Source organism: Centruroides vittatus, unplaced genomic scaffold, assembly GCF_030686945.1.
Source record: "Centruroides vittatus isolate TY-2023 unplaced genomic scaffold, ASM3068694v2 contig_357, whole genome shotgun sequence".
NCBI classification, from domain to species: domain Eukaryota; kingdom Metazoa; phylum Arthropoda; class Arachnida; order Scorpiones; family Buthidae; genus Centruroides; species Centruroides vittatus.
Window position 1 is genome coordinate 1,173,618 of NW_027122180.1, and position 13,444 is coordinate 1,187,061.

At 28.0% G+C, this 13,444-nt stretch overlaps 1 protein-coding gene across 4 annotated transcripts in view; it reads left to right on the forward strand.

The window, feature by feature from the left end:
* Positions 1-11,120, forward strand: part of LOC136974823 (AP2-associated protein kinase 1-like) — a 72,877-nt gene extending 61,757 nt beyond the window's left edge. For 3 of the 4 annotated variants that reach the window (XM_067269774.1, XM_067269776.1, XM_067269777.1), the window contains 4 exons: positions 1,897-2,257; positions 4,352-4,554; positions 7,288-7,383; positions 10,519-11,120. In XM_067269774.1, the coding sequence (XP_067125875.1) occupies positions 1,897-2,257; positions 4,352-4,554; positions 7,288-7,383; positions 10,519-10,553 (695 nt within the window). In that variant the 3' untranslated portion in view covers positions 10,554-11,120. Of the gene's footprint in view, positions 1-1,896; positions 2,258-4,351; positions 4,555-7,287; positions 7,398-10,518 lie in introns of all 4 variants that reach the window. The other variant, XM_067269775.1, reaches the window with a different exon arrangement.
* Positions 11,121-13,444: the final 2,324 nt, after the last annotated feature.

The following is a 13,444-nucleotide window of genomic DNA, read 5'->3' on the forward strand; positions in this document are numbered from 1 at the left end:
TCATAAATTAGAAAATGTCTATATATGGAAATCTAATTATTTTCTGTAGAATTGTAATCAAATATGGTTTCCATAATATATAAGATTAATTTTGAACACAGTCAAAAAAGTTCTTGAAATAGCAGTGTATAGCTTGTTTGAGTTATAGCACTTTAATGGTAGGACATATGGGAACACTTACCTAATCACTTTTAAAGTAGAATTCTTCAGAACATGCACGTGCGTGCGTGCACACACACACACACACACACACACTCTTGATCCATTGATCCTACTAATGTTAGAAGCACCATTGGAAGACTTCTTTTGGAATATTCAGGAGTTTGATCATCAACTTAGATTTGATGTCTTCCATGGTTGCAAGATATATCTCCTGGAGACCCATTTTCAACTAGAGAACATCCAAAGCCATTTGGAATGAGATCCAATGAGTATGATGGTTGGGTAATGAGAGGAAGTCTTTTGTCAGCAAGGAATTGCTGCACAACAAGTGATGAGTGGCTTAGGGCATTATCATGGTGCAGAAACAATCTTCCTCATCATTTGTCTCACTATTTCTCCAAACTGCATCTTATAACCTATGCAAAACTTGCATGTAGAAGTGACCTTTAACACTTTGTCCAGATATTATGATCTCATGGTGCATATACTGTTCATGTCAAATAATGCAATGAATATCATTTTTTCTTTGGATTTGATAAGGCATGATTTCTTTGGTCAGGGAGACAATGCTGTGTGCCAGTCTGATCTTGGTTGTAAGTGAACATTTTTGACTCATCATCAATGATGATCTTGGTTCTTCGTGAGAAATGTTGAGTCCTGTGTACTTTTTCAAATAGATCTGCAGTGAGCAGTGTGTGACAGCTATCTAATCCATGGTTAGCTGTCTTGGAACAAAAGTCTCAACTTCAAGTTGTCAAATTGCATGAATAGATTCATGAGAGATACCATCTTCTTGTTTTAACTCCACAATGGTTATTCATAGATCAAAATGAATCAATTGTCCCACTTTGGCAATAATTTTTTTTTTTTTGGTTCTGGATGTGAATGGTCTCCTGCTGCATTTGTCATCCTGCAATGTTTCCTATCTTTTTAAAACTTTAAAACCAGTCATAAACTGTAAATTTCTTTAATGCAGTTTCAATATAAATTTGCTACAGGACCAATAGTGTCTCTGAAGCAGATTTTCCCAATTTGCACATGAACTTGATGTTGGCACATTGTTCAAATTGCAACTTGGCACTGAAAGACAAACACTCACATCAAAATAAAATGAAACAGTAATACCACCATGCACTGGAACATGTCCAGACCAGTTGTAGCTGAAAGCAGACATTGTAATTGTCTTCCCCACAACAATGCACATACAATCTTATCTTTCCTTTGCCATCTGGAGGGCAATTCTGGGAACTTTTAAACTGCCTGTATATTATTCTAGTTTGCTTTTTTTTCAATGTTGTATCATTTAGAATTAAAATCAAAATTTTGTTCTGATCATAACATTCCTTGCTTTCATTGTTGTATGTTTAGGAATTCCCTTATTTTGTTATTTTTATATTGTATACTTTTCAGGAATGAATCAGCTAGATTATATTTCAGGTTACATAAATAAAATGTAAGAAGCTACATATATCTACCGCAAGCATAATATAACATGATAAATTATAATGTGTTACAATTACCAAAAGATCAAAAACAGTGAAGGAAATTTATATATCCCAAAGAAAACCTGTTTGGCAGATTTTTGCACAACTATTTGAATTTGTTTCAAAGCTTGCTGGTTTAGAGTGTGAATAAACCACTATAAGAATAATAAAATTATCCTAAAATATATATTTTTTTACTTAATTTTTTAATTTAAATATATTTTATACAAAACAGTTGCAATAATTTCAGGTTTTTCATCAGCTTCTGCACCTTGTTCAACAGTTGTTACTCCAAGTCAACAATCAGCTAATTTTACAATTCAGCCATCAACTTCTACTAATAGAACTGCATCACTAGAAGCTATACTTTCTCACTCATCTAATTTCAATCCCTTTATTGACTCAAATCCAAACTCCCGTGGTAATTGTGATGTAACAACATTTAAGTTACCATTAGTACCATGTTCTACACAAGGTTTTAAATCAGCTATGACTATTGGAGAAAACTCAGGAAAATTATTGGGATCAGTTACTCCACCAGCTTCACCTAATCCTACACATTCACATAGAATACATCGGCGCAATGTAAGCGATACCTCTGCCTTCAATAAGTAAGTAATTTTAAAGTATTTTATGTAATCAGTAAATCTTGAAATTGATGATATTCTATTTATAAAGTTTAAAAATATATAATTCTTTCTTCCACAAAAACCTTGACAATCCAGTGTTAGGTGTTTATACAACTTGCTAACGTTTTTGTGGAAGAAAGAATTATAATTCATCCAGTTTACAGTAAGAAGTATTGTTAAAAAAATATATTTAAAATTAAAAAAAATTAAATTTAATAATATATTTAATTCACAAAATTTGGTTCTAATTTATCAATGATTAAAATGATGTACAGAATCATTTAATTTCATGAATTACATTTAATTATTTGACAAAAATAATTATCTTAATAATTTTTTTTATTTAGTGATATTTTATAACTATTAAAATTTAAAAGTAATGTATTATTTAACTATTTATAAGTAATTATTTATAAGTAAAATCAAAGCCTTTCATAAAAATTGTTGTGTGATTTTATTGCTAACAGATATATATTAAAATAAAATCAAAATAAACACTTACACTTAAATTAATTCAACTCTTTGTGACAAATCAGTCATTTATGATACTGGTATGACATTATAATGTAATATTTCTTTTTATGTATGTAAATATATAAATGTGAATTTTATGGTATGTGTATACAATAAAACTTCTTGAACTTGAAGAGACCAAAAAAAAAGCCATTTTGAGTTATGGAGAGTTCTACACATGGAAAGTATTTGAAAAATAGAAAAATTTTCATTCAGATGCAAAGTACAAAGCAATAGAATAAGGGATGCAATTCTGCAATATATTTAAGTTTATGATATTTGAATCATTACATTATTATAACAATACCTGAGACTGTAATAATGATTTAAATACAGTAGACCCCCCCCTATAACATGGGTTCATATAAGACGAATTCGTATGACACGGCGGAAAAATTGTGATTGTGTTCGTATAACACGCTAAGAGGCTCGTATAACACGATAAAAGAATGAGACAGATTGTCATGGCCGACTTGTGTCTCAACAGGATTGGTCGAATCTGGACCAATAGTGGACATTACACAAACTATTGAGTTTAAATTTTTCTTCATAAAGATTTTATTTTGTTCACAACTCATTATTTAAAATCTTGCATCTCATACTAAATATTAGTCATCAGATGTGGCAAGACTACACACAAATAGATATTTTTTTTTCCATCTGGACTATGCTCTCTCACCACAACTACCACCACCATCACCCTTATTTTCCAGCTTGTTACCTATTTCTGGATTCATACAAGGTTGCCCAGCTAAATTTAAAAGCTAATGATTAATGCCATTAACTTTTAAATTTAAAAAAAGCAGCTTTAAAAGGTTTATTTCAATTTATGTTTGCCTGAGGATGATGCCTTATAATATGTGGAATGTGCTAGCAACAATAAAATGTTATTTTAAACATATTTAATGTCTTTTTGTGAAAGTTTCTTTTTTAATTTAGTAAAAAGATAGGCATGACATCCAGCTTTTAAATTTAAGTATAGAGTTCAAACTGCAACCTGCTACACCATGCTTCAAATCATCAACTGCTATTACTACTACAGATGACTACTAACATTTGTGTCTGTGGTGTTTCTCTTTTTTTAAAAATGATGAGTTCAAGATTAACATTCTTCAGGGCTAAAGTTATGATTAATAGATATAGGAAAACAATAAATTGAGAAGTAATTGATGTTGGTTTAATTTCCATAGTTTAAAATAAGATTTGTTCAGGGACCTTAGAAATTAAACATTTCAAGGAAAGCAACATATCCAGGAATGATAGATTGAGTTTTCACTGATTAATTTCAGTTATTAAGTAAATACAAACATTACAGTCAGATTGTATTGGGCTACTGTGAGGCTAATATGATTAGTAATATTTATCAGGTTGTTTGAATATCTAATTGAAATTGTACTTGTCCAATGTATTTAAGAATCAAGTAATTTATTAAACTAAAATGTGAAAAAAAATAATTAAAAAATAAGATACCTTCTATGCAAATTCAAGATTTAAATATTAACTATATTTTTTTAATTACAAATTTATAAGATCAAAATATTTTAGTATAATATTTATTTACAGAACATTTGCTCAGGAAACATCACAATTTTTAGCACCTTATGGATTACCTTGCAAGAAATCTAGTTTAGACACTAGTATTTCTTGTGTTCAACAGAATCTTACTCAACTGAATCCATTTGGTGATGAAGTACCATTTAATCAAATGACAGAAGAACATATTATAGGTCAGGAATTAGAAAAAATTAAAAGTCAATCTCATAATAGTAAGTATATTAAGTTTTTTTAATTATATTATCCAATTGTAAAAAGTAATTTTTATATTTTAATACTTATAACCTGTTGGCTGTGTATTTAAAAAAGAATTTGTAAAGAGGATACAGGTTATGAGGGGAAAGGTTACACACTGGTTTTAAATTGCAATTAAGAGCTCTTGCCTATGGAACAGCCATTGCTGCATACAGTGGAGTGGGTTATGCAAAGGTTTCATTTCTAGCAATTTTTTTTGTAGGGTATATACATGAATGAAATATGTCTAATTTATTATTATTTAATAAATAAATATGATGCTTTAATAAACTGTATTTTATGAAGCTTAATATTGAAACTGCTTTAGATTTTACTTACATGATATCAAAATGTTTAAATTATCTTCTTGTATAGTCAAAGAATAATTTGAATCAAAAAGAATTTAAGATAAGTTCAGTAATGAGTGCCTAAGATATAGCAAGACTGGAACAAACAACATGATATAAATATCATATATTATGGTTGCTAAATTTATTTACTAATAAAATATATAAATATATATATTATTAATTCTATATATTATATATAGAATTTGAGTTAAAACTAGTTTTAACTCAAATTCATTTTTGACTAGCAGTAACTTCTAGTTTTAACTAGACAAAACAGGTTTTGTCTAGTTAAAACTATAGTCTAGTGCTCTATAGCTAGCTGAAAGCTCTTTTCAGTCCAAAAACCTTTTTGAGAAGTCCTTATAAAATTTCTGTGCATATCCTGCAATAAAACGAAAAAACAAAAATTTATTACAAATAGGCATATTGGAATTCAATTAACAAAAAATAGGCATGTTATCCAAGAAAAAATGTGGCATCTTTCCCATTTGTTGGGGTAAGATGCCTAGTGGAGTCATGTGTTCTAGCATGTCCGATTGGGATCGGTGGTAGCTCACAATGGAAACTTTGGAACCTTAAGTACATCACACATTAATTGTTTTTTGCAATTTTTAATAAATTCTATTTTAACTTTTAGTTTTAAAATGATTCTAGAAACATTTCACAACAAAAACTTTGTTCTTATCTTGCTTTTATTCTTCTCAGATGTAGAAAATGAGGTAACGGTAGCCAACTACAGCTTTCTGCACTCAATATTGGCCCAACGATTTATTATACAAACACATGACAATATCTGATGTCACCGTTTGAAAATATCAAAAAGTAGGCATCTTCCCCCGCTTACCATCTTACCCCAAATCACTTTATATGTTGCAGTCAAAACCAGTTTTTAGTTAGGATGTGTTTTAACTAGTTTATACTGGATGTCTTTGTTAAAACTAGAATTTACTGCTAGTCAAAAATGAATTTGAGAAAACTAGTTTTAACTAGACAAAACGGGTTTTAACAAAGACATCCAGTATAAACTAGTTTCAACTAGTTAAAACGCATTCTAACTAAAAATGGGTTTTGACATATAACATATACATATACATACACACATTTTATTAGTAAATAAATTTAACAAAAATAATTGTCTTGTTGCTTTTTTATTCATTTTTAATTTTATACTTTTAGTGCACATAAACTCCATTCTGTCTGATCTTGAGTGTTTTAACTGTTGTTGTTTTTGTTGTAGTGTATATATATTGTTTTTTAGTCAGAAAGTCCAATACAGTAGAACATCATTTATCCGAATCAATTGGGACTGGGGTTGTTTGGATAACTGATTTTTTGGATAATTGATATATTAACCTATCCCATGTTGAAATTTTTCTCCGTTGCGTGTCGCTTCATGTTGAATTTTCGTTGATTTTAAGTCTAACAAAAATTTTTATAATAATAATCGAGGCTATTGTATCGTTAAAAATTATTTCTTTATTTTGTACAAACAAAATAAATATATTGAAAAATATAAAAACAAAAAAAATTATACTTTAGAAGTTAATCTAGTATCAAAAACATTTGATTTAGCACGACACAGTCCAACTGGAAAGCTTTCGAATAAACGATGCTCTATTGTACTAACATTTCTAGTTTAATAAATTTTTGCTTTTTTTTTTTTGTAAACTCTAGGGCAGGAAATGATTTGTTCATATGTAGGACCTTGCAAGCATTATTGGCATACATATACTTTCATATGTCATAATTCATAACTTTGTATGCTATGTTTATGTAATAACATTTCCTAATATAATTTATTGATGAATTTGGTATATTTTTTCATATGAATAATTTATTTAATGTAAATATAACTTTTTTGAAGTTCCGTCGGATGTTAAATTTTTAGTTTAAAAAACTAAGACACAGTCATTCTGGAAAAATTCCTTCCTAGACGATCTCCATTTTTTATTTTGTTCTAGAACAATTTTTTTCCTTAGATGACCAGACCTTCCTTTATAGGCTACTTAGCCATCTAATATTAAAATGTTCTTTAAAAAACAGAGTTAGTCCAATTAAAATTATAAAAATTCTTAAAATTGGAAAATGGGATCTTACAACATTTTCTTTTACATCCATATCCATTTGAGAGTTCGGGTCTTTATCCACTCAAAAAAGACTGTAGTAAATATAACTGTTATAATTCTATTTAAGTATGTTTTTGTAACTCACAGGAGAAATGAAATGAATTAATTACATTTTCACATTATATGAATATAATTAAATGATAAAGTTCACAATATCCCGATCGTCACATTATTATTTATACATAATTAATATAATTTATAAATTGTCTCACATTTTAATATTAAATTGCATTAGATGTATACTTCATTAAAAACCAAGATCGTCTAGTCATGAGCACTTCAAATTTGTCACAAGTAGATTTGTTTGGAGCTGTGCCATTTAATCCACAAGGTAATTAACATAAATGAGCTCTAGTTAACTAATTCGTGGTTCTTTAATTTTTATCATGTATTATATTATTTTTTGTATGTTTAATATATTTATTGATACTTAGTACTAATTGTAAGTATAATAATGTGTTTATTTAGCGTCTTTATAGAAATGTGCTCATTTAATGTATAATTCAGATACAGTAGAGCATCGATAAGTGGAACCAATTGGGGACTGGGGTCCTTCCAGTTAATGATTTGTTCCAGTTTCCGACTTTGTACGAAAAAATACATTAACCCGTCCGATGTTCAAATTTTTCTCCGTTGCGTATCGCTTCCTGTTGAATTTTTCTCCGTTGCGTGTCGCTTCGTGTTGAATTTTCGCCAATTTTAAGCCTAACAAAAATTTTTATAATAATCATCGAGGCTATCGTATCGTTAAAAATTATTTCTGCATTTTGTACAAACAAAATAAATATATTAAAGAATATAAAAAACATGAAAATTATACTTTAGAAGTAAATTTAGTATCAAAAACATTCGATTCAGCACGACACAGTCCGACTGAAAATCGTTCCACTTTCCGGTCATTCCACTTACCGACGTTCCACTTATCGACGCTCTACTGTAATTAAATATATTAGAATTTGTTCATTTAAATTTTAAAATTTATTCTAAATCTTTTAGCTCTTTTTTTATGAACTATTCTTTTATTTTATTGTATTTGCTCCTCAGGAAGACCTTTAACCATGCATTGGAAAAGGAGCTTATTTGAAAGACTGGTGGTCCCTTCACTAGGACCTCAAAAGATGCTTGTAACTCTTGACAGAGGCAATCATGACTGACCAGTGGATTTCTGGTTAATCATGAATTGCTCCTTACATCTTTCTAATGTAGCAAAATTTAAAAAAAATGAGAGGGGCACACTGCATACATTTTCAAAATGGTGGATTGTTATGGGTGCACATGTATCTGTTCTTGTCATCTTTTTTGATAGAAATGAAAATTTACAACTGGTTAAGTGACTTTTGATAAATAGCAGGAGTCTGATAGGAGTTTATGAACTAAAAAATATTATTGAGTACTGAATCTCAATAATTATCTGAAAATGTTCTTTTTAGATAACATACTTTTTGATTAATCTAGATCAGCAGTTGCCAACCTTTCTGACCTCAAAGACCACTAAAATCAATTTTGAATTCTGCAGACCACTATCATGAATTTTTTACACAATACAAACATCTATAGAATAATGATCACAAAAGTTCCATTTTACTTTATTAATATGAAATTCACTTGTTTAATTATAACAAGTTGCTGCTTATTTAAAATAAGTTTATGGATCTCTTGGCTCTTTTCTCATGAAGGGTGACAATTGCACTTACAACATTATTTATTGATTTATTGACATTATTACTTATTGATAAGTCATTTTGTGTTTAGTTTTAGATTTGAATAAAAAACCCCCGATGAGTGAGAAAAAGCAACCAAGCATTTTGCATTCCTTTTGTAATACTTCTCGTAACTTTAACTTGATCAATATCCAAATTTCTCCATGGACTATCAAAATTTTCTCATAGACCACCAGTTGGCAACTGCCGATCCAGTTGATATAATATTATAATTATGTTCAGGATGTTCTATGTTAATAAAGCATCATGTTTAATAATAGTTTTTCATCAAGCATCATCATTATGTAATCAGAATTTGAATTTTCTTTGAATCTAATATAAATTGTCATTAATTTTATATTATTCATATACATTAATCATATTATTGTTTATATGATTTATGTTATTACTGTTGAGTTCACAGGATTTTTGATCCCCAGATATTAAAATTAGAAAAAATTTTTGGATTTTTTTTTAATCTAAAGGGAATGTCACAAATGTGAGGTGCATGGATTCATGATGAGAAATGACTTGTAAATTCATTTAAAATATTGTCTATTCTAGAGAGAGAGAAATGTTGGTTTGTACAATATCTGTTATCAAAGTATCTATAACCTATATAAAAGTTCCTAGATAATGGGTGTGTTTGCTCCTACTTTTATCTTTCTCATAAGGATAACCCTGAAGGTCTTAAAATCAAGTAACTAAAGGAAAGTTTTAGATATTCAAGGTATAGACACAATGTTGGTAGAGGAACTCTGAGAATCAGGTGTTGTCACACTACTCTTGAGTTGGTTTTTCAGTCAGCAACAAAAGAGGCTTGGTAAAATTCACAAACAAGTGAAGAACTAGTGGTTAACAGAGAACAAGACAGCAGGCTGGACAGGAACTGAACAAAAAAGATTCCAATGTCCTTGGGACAACTGTTTTTATAGATTGAGTCCATTGAGTAGACATTGAAATTGGTTTTTACCATGATCTGGTTAGTCTTCATCTGTCTCCAGATGAAAATTGAGACCCATTTCAGATTACATGAAAGGTTGATATTAATTTAACACTTTGATCCCAATCACAGATGTTTGCCAGATCTTAGGATCTCCATTGTTTTAGATCAGACATTGTGTTTACTTCTCATTTTTCTCATCCATAGCTATTAACATAGCTCTGAACGTTGTTTGTAAATTCTCTACTGGGAATGTCGGTCTAATAGTAGGAACATTTATTTGTTTATTCCTATCATAACACTGTGCAAATAATTTAAACAAAAAAATGTGCATTCATTTACAAAACTACTAGGGAAGGGGTGTTAAGATTAAATCTAGACATTCTCACCTCCAGGGCCTCACCCTATTTGCCTATTATAATCAATCTAACATGAAGACAACACAATTTGGTAAACAGTGATTTATTATGTGATGCTTTAAAATTAACTATGAAATACAATACTTATAAGTGATCATGAATAAATAAAATATAATAATTTTTCTCTTTAATTTATTTTATTATTTAAAATTTTAAAAAATTATACTACTTAATGATGGCAATATGTTTTTGAAAATTTTTAATAAGCATTGTTATTAAAATTCTCTAAATAGCTGCTTACAATTTTAATATATATTGAAGAATATCAATTTGTTATTAACAACATCAGATTATTGTAATTACTGTTTGATATTATATTTTTATTAATATAATAATAAATTTTAATTTGAAAATTTATTTAAAAAATTATTGATATGCTGATATGTTTTATATTCTTTTTACAGATATATCATATAGTGAAGATAGTGAATTATCATAATAGTGATTTGGCTCAAGATCAGTTTAGCTTTAGGTGAAATTAATTACTAGCATAATAAATAATAATGATGTACATATTCAAAAAAGTATTATTATTAATTTTAAATTCAGTAGAAACCTGTTATAATAAATCCTATAGAAACATACTATCATTAAAATTTAAGACTGATTACAAACAGAACAAATAATTTATAAATATATATATATGGTTATTTTCATAGAATTTTCATACTTACAAAATACTTAAAAATGTTTAGTCTATCTATCAAAGTTTTGTATTTACCAGTTATTAAAATATGATATATATATGGTAAACATGGTATTTTTCAAATTTAAACAAAGTTATAATGGCTACTGAATGTTACAAGTTTAACACATATGAAAGATGAAGGTATTTTATATTCTTAATTTGATATCATCATATTTGACTGAGACTATGGTTTTATGCAATTTTATGAGAATTGATTTTTTTTTAAATTTTCATATTGTATATAAATTTAATAAGATCAGAAATAAATACTAAAATTAAAGTTAAGTTTACAACTATTTGTGGTAAGTTGGATGATATTCACATAGTACATACGAAATTAATACATGTAAAGTTTAAAAAAAAGTGTGTAAATCTGTGTATTTAGAATTATTAGAATTTAGAAATTAGGTTTCACTAACTAAATTAAGTAAACTGTAGAAGAAGTAATTGAATAGGTTACATATCCCTTAAAGCTGAATTACAGTAAATGATAAAAGGCACAAATTAAAACGATCAAATAGATCTGTTTATCTTTAACTCTTTATTCACAATTCTAAGTCACAAGCCAGAATTAGGAGTTTAATCAATAAATGTTTGTATAGTTAAAACAAATGTTATTTTATTATTAAGAACAAGAACATTTCAAATTTGATATTGATTCTTTATCTGAATTGGAATTGGATTTTCTACGATTTGGAAATCTGTTGAATTATTATTATTATAATTAAATAACCTAATTATAAACTTAAATATAACCAAACTATAATTAAAAATAAATAAATGGATATTAATTGTAATTAAGCAGAATGATTATAATACAAAATATATTATAATTTTAAAATGAAGGAATTTAAAGGAAATTGTCATTATTTTTAAATTCTAATACCTTCATCTATTTCAAAAGAGACATATTATTTGTAGTTTTTTTTTTTTAAATGTGAATTTTTAAAAATTTCTCTAACAATTAGTACTAACGTTTGGGTTATGAATCCAGTAGAGAATATATTTGTTTTGCCAAACATCTACCAGGTTACATCAGGCTACTTTTCCACAATTATATTTAATTAATTACTAAATAATTTGTAACTAGAGGGAGGCATTAAGCACCATCTCATATTAAATTTAATAATTATAATTAAATTAATATTTATTAAATAATTTAGAATTTTTTGGAAGAAAAGAATTGACCTGGAGCAGGACTTGAACCTGTAACTCCTGCTTACCGTGCAGATGCATTGCCAGTTATGCTACCCAAGCCTCCAGTCTGATTTCCTCTTCCAGACATATATAAATATGATATAACCATCCATATGGTGCTGAGTGGAGATGCCTTCAGCACCCTTGTCATATGTCTGGAAGAGATCAGACTGGAGGCTTGGGTAGCATAACTGGCAATTCATCTGCATGGTAAGAGGGAGTTGTGGGTTTGAATCCTACTCTGGGTCAATTCTTTTCTTTCAGAATATTCTAAATTATTTAATAAATATTAATTTAATTATAATTATTAAATTTAATAAGAGGTGGTGCTTTAATGCCTTCCTCTAGTTATGAATTATTTAGTAATTAATTAAATATAATCACAGAAGAGTAGCCCGATGTAATCCTGTTGTTGTTGTTTGGCTTTACAGATTTATCAGGTTTTGTGGTTTGTTTATATATTTTTTTCCATTTTTATAGGAAATTATTTGAGAATAAATTTTATTTATTACCTATACAATTTTTTAAAACAAGAATATTAATGAACTGAAGAGTATCTTGTAAATATGGGTCAACACTGTTTATAAGTGCTCTTGTTTTTACAATATTTCAGAAGAATTTGTCTTTATTTCTTAAATTTTAAGTATAATCTTCTTATTTAATAATTGAACTGCAGTATTTTCAGAATTTTCATTTTAAGATCATAAACTAATGCCAAAGAATGTTTAACCGATCTCAGAATTAGATAAAAGATATCCAGTCTTCCAGATGCATTTTTTTTTTCTTTTACTTTGATTATATTATCACAAAATTGTTTCACCAGTTTTTACTTAAAATGGAGCTTTTTTTCTCAAATGAGCTTTATTAGGCTTATTATTGAATGTTCACTCTAAAGTATTTTTTTATAAATGATTTTGTTTCTATCCAAATGTGTAGAGCAGGGATGATGAACCTATGGCACACATGCCCAAAGTGGCACATAAGGAGAAATCATCTGGCACATAATGTATTATACAATTTCGATTTATCATCTGTCTTTTTCAATCATCCTTTCAGTTTATCACCTGATCATCTCTTTTTAATCAGCTTTTTTACATTTATTCTAATTAAAGAATATTCATTTAATTTATTTAAATATCATTATTCCAAATCTAAAACTTTGGCGTGCATAAACATCTTTAAAACTAGGTATGCTTAGTATATGGCATGTGTGCTCAAAAAGGTTTGCCACCCTTGATGTAGAGCAATATTAAAATTGATGTCATTAGTGATGATTTACAAAATTCATAAAAATTAGTAGAGTATATAATCTGAGATTATTTAATATTTTGTTTTGTTCTCTTGATTTTTTAATATAATAAACAAGATTTTATTTTTTTGAATAAACAAATTTTTTGTCATACTTTGATGAATTTGATAGTTTGCTAATTTATCATACTGTATAA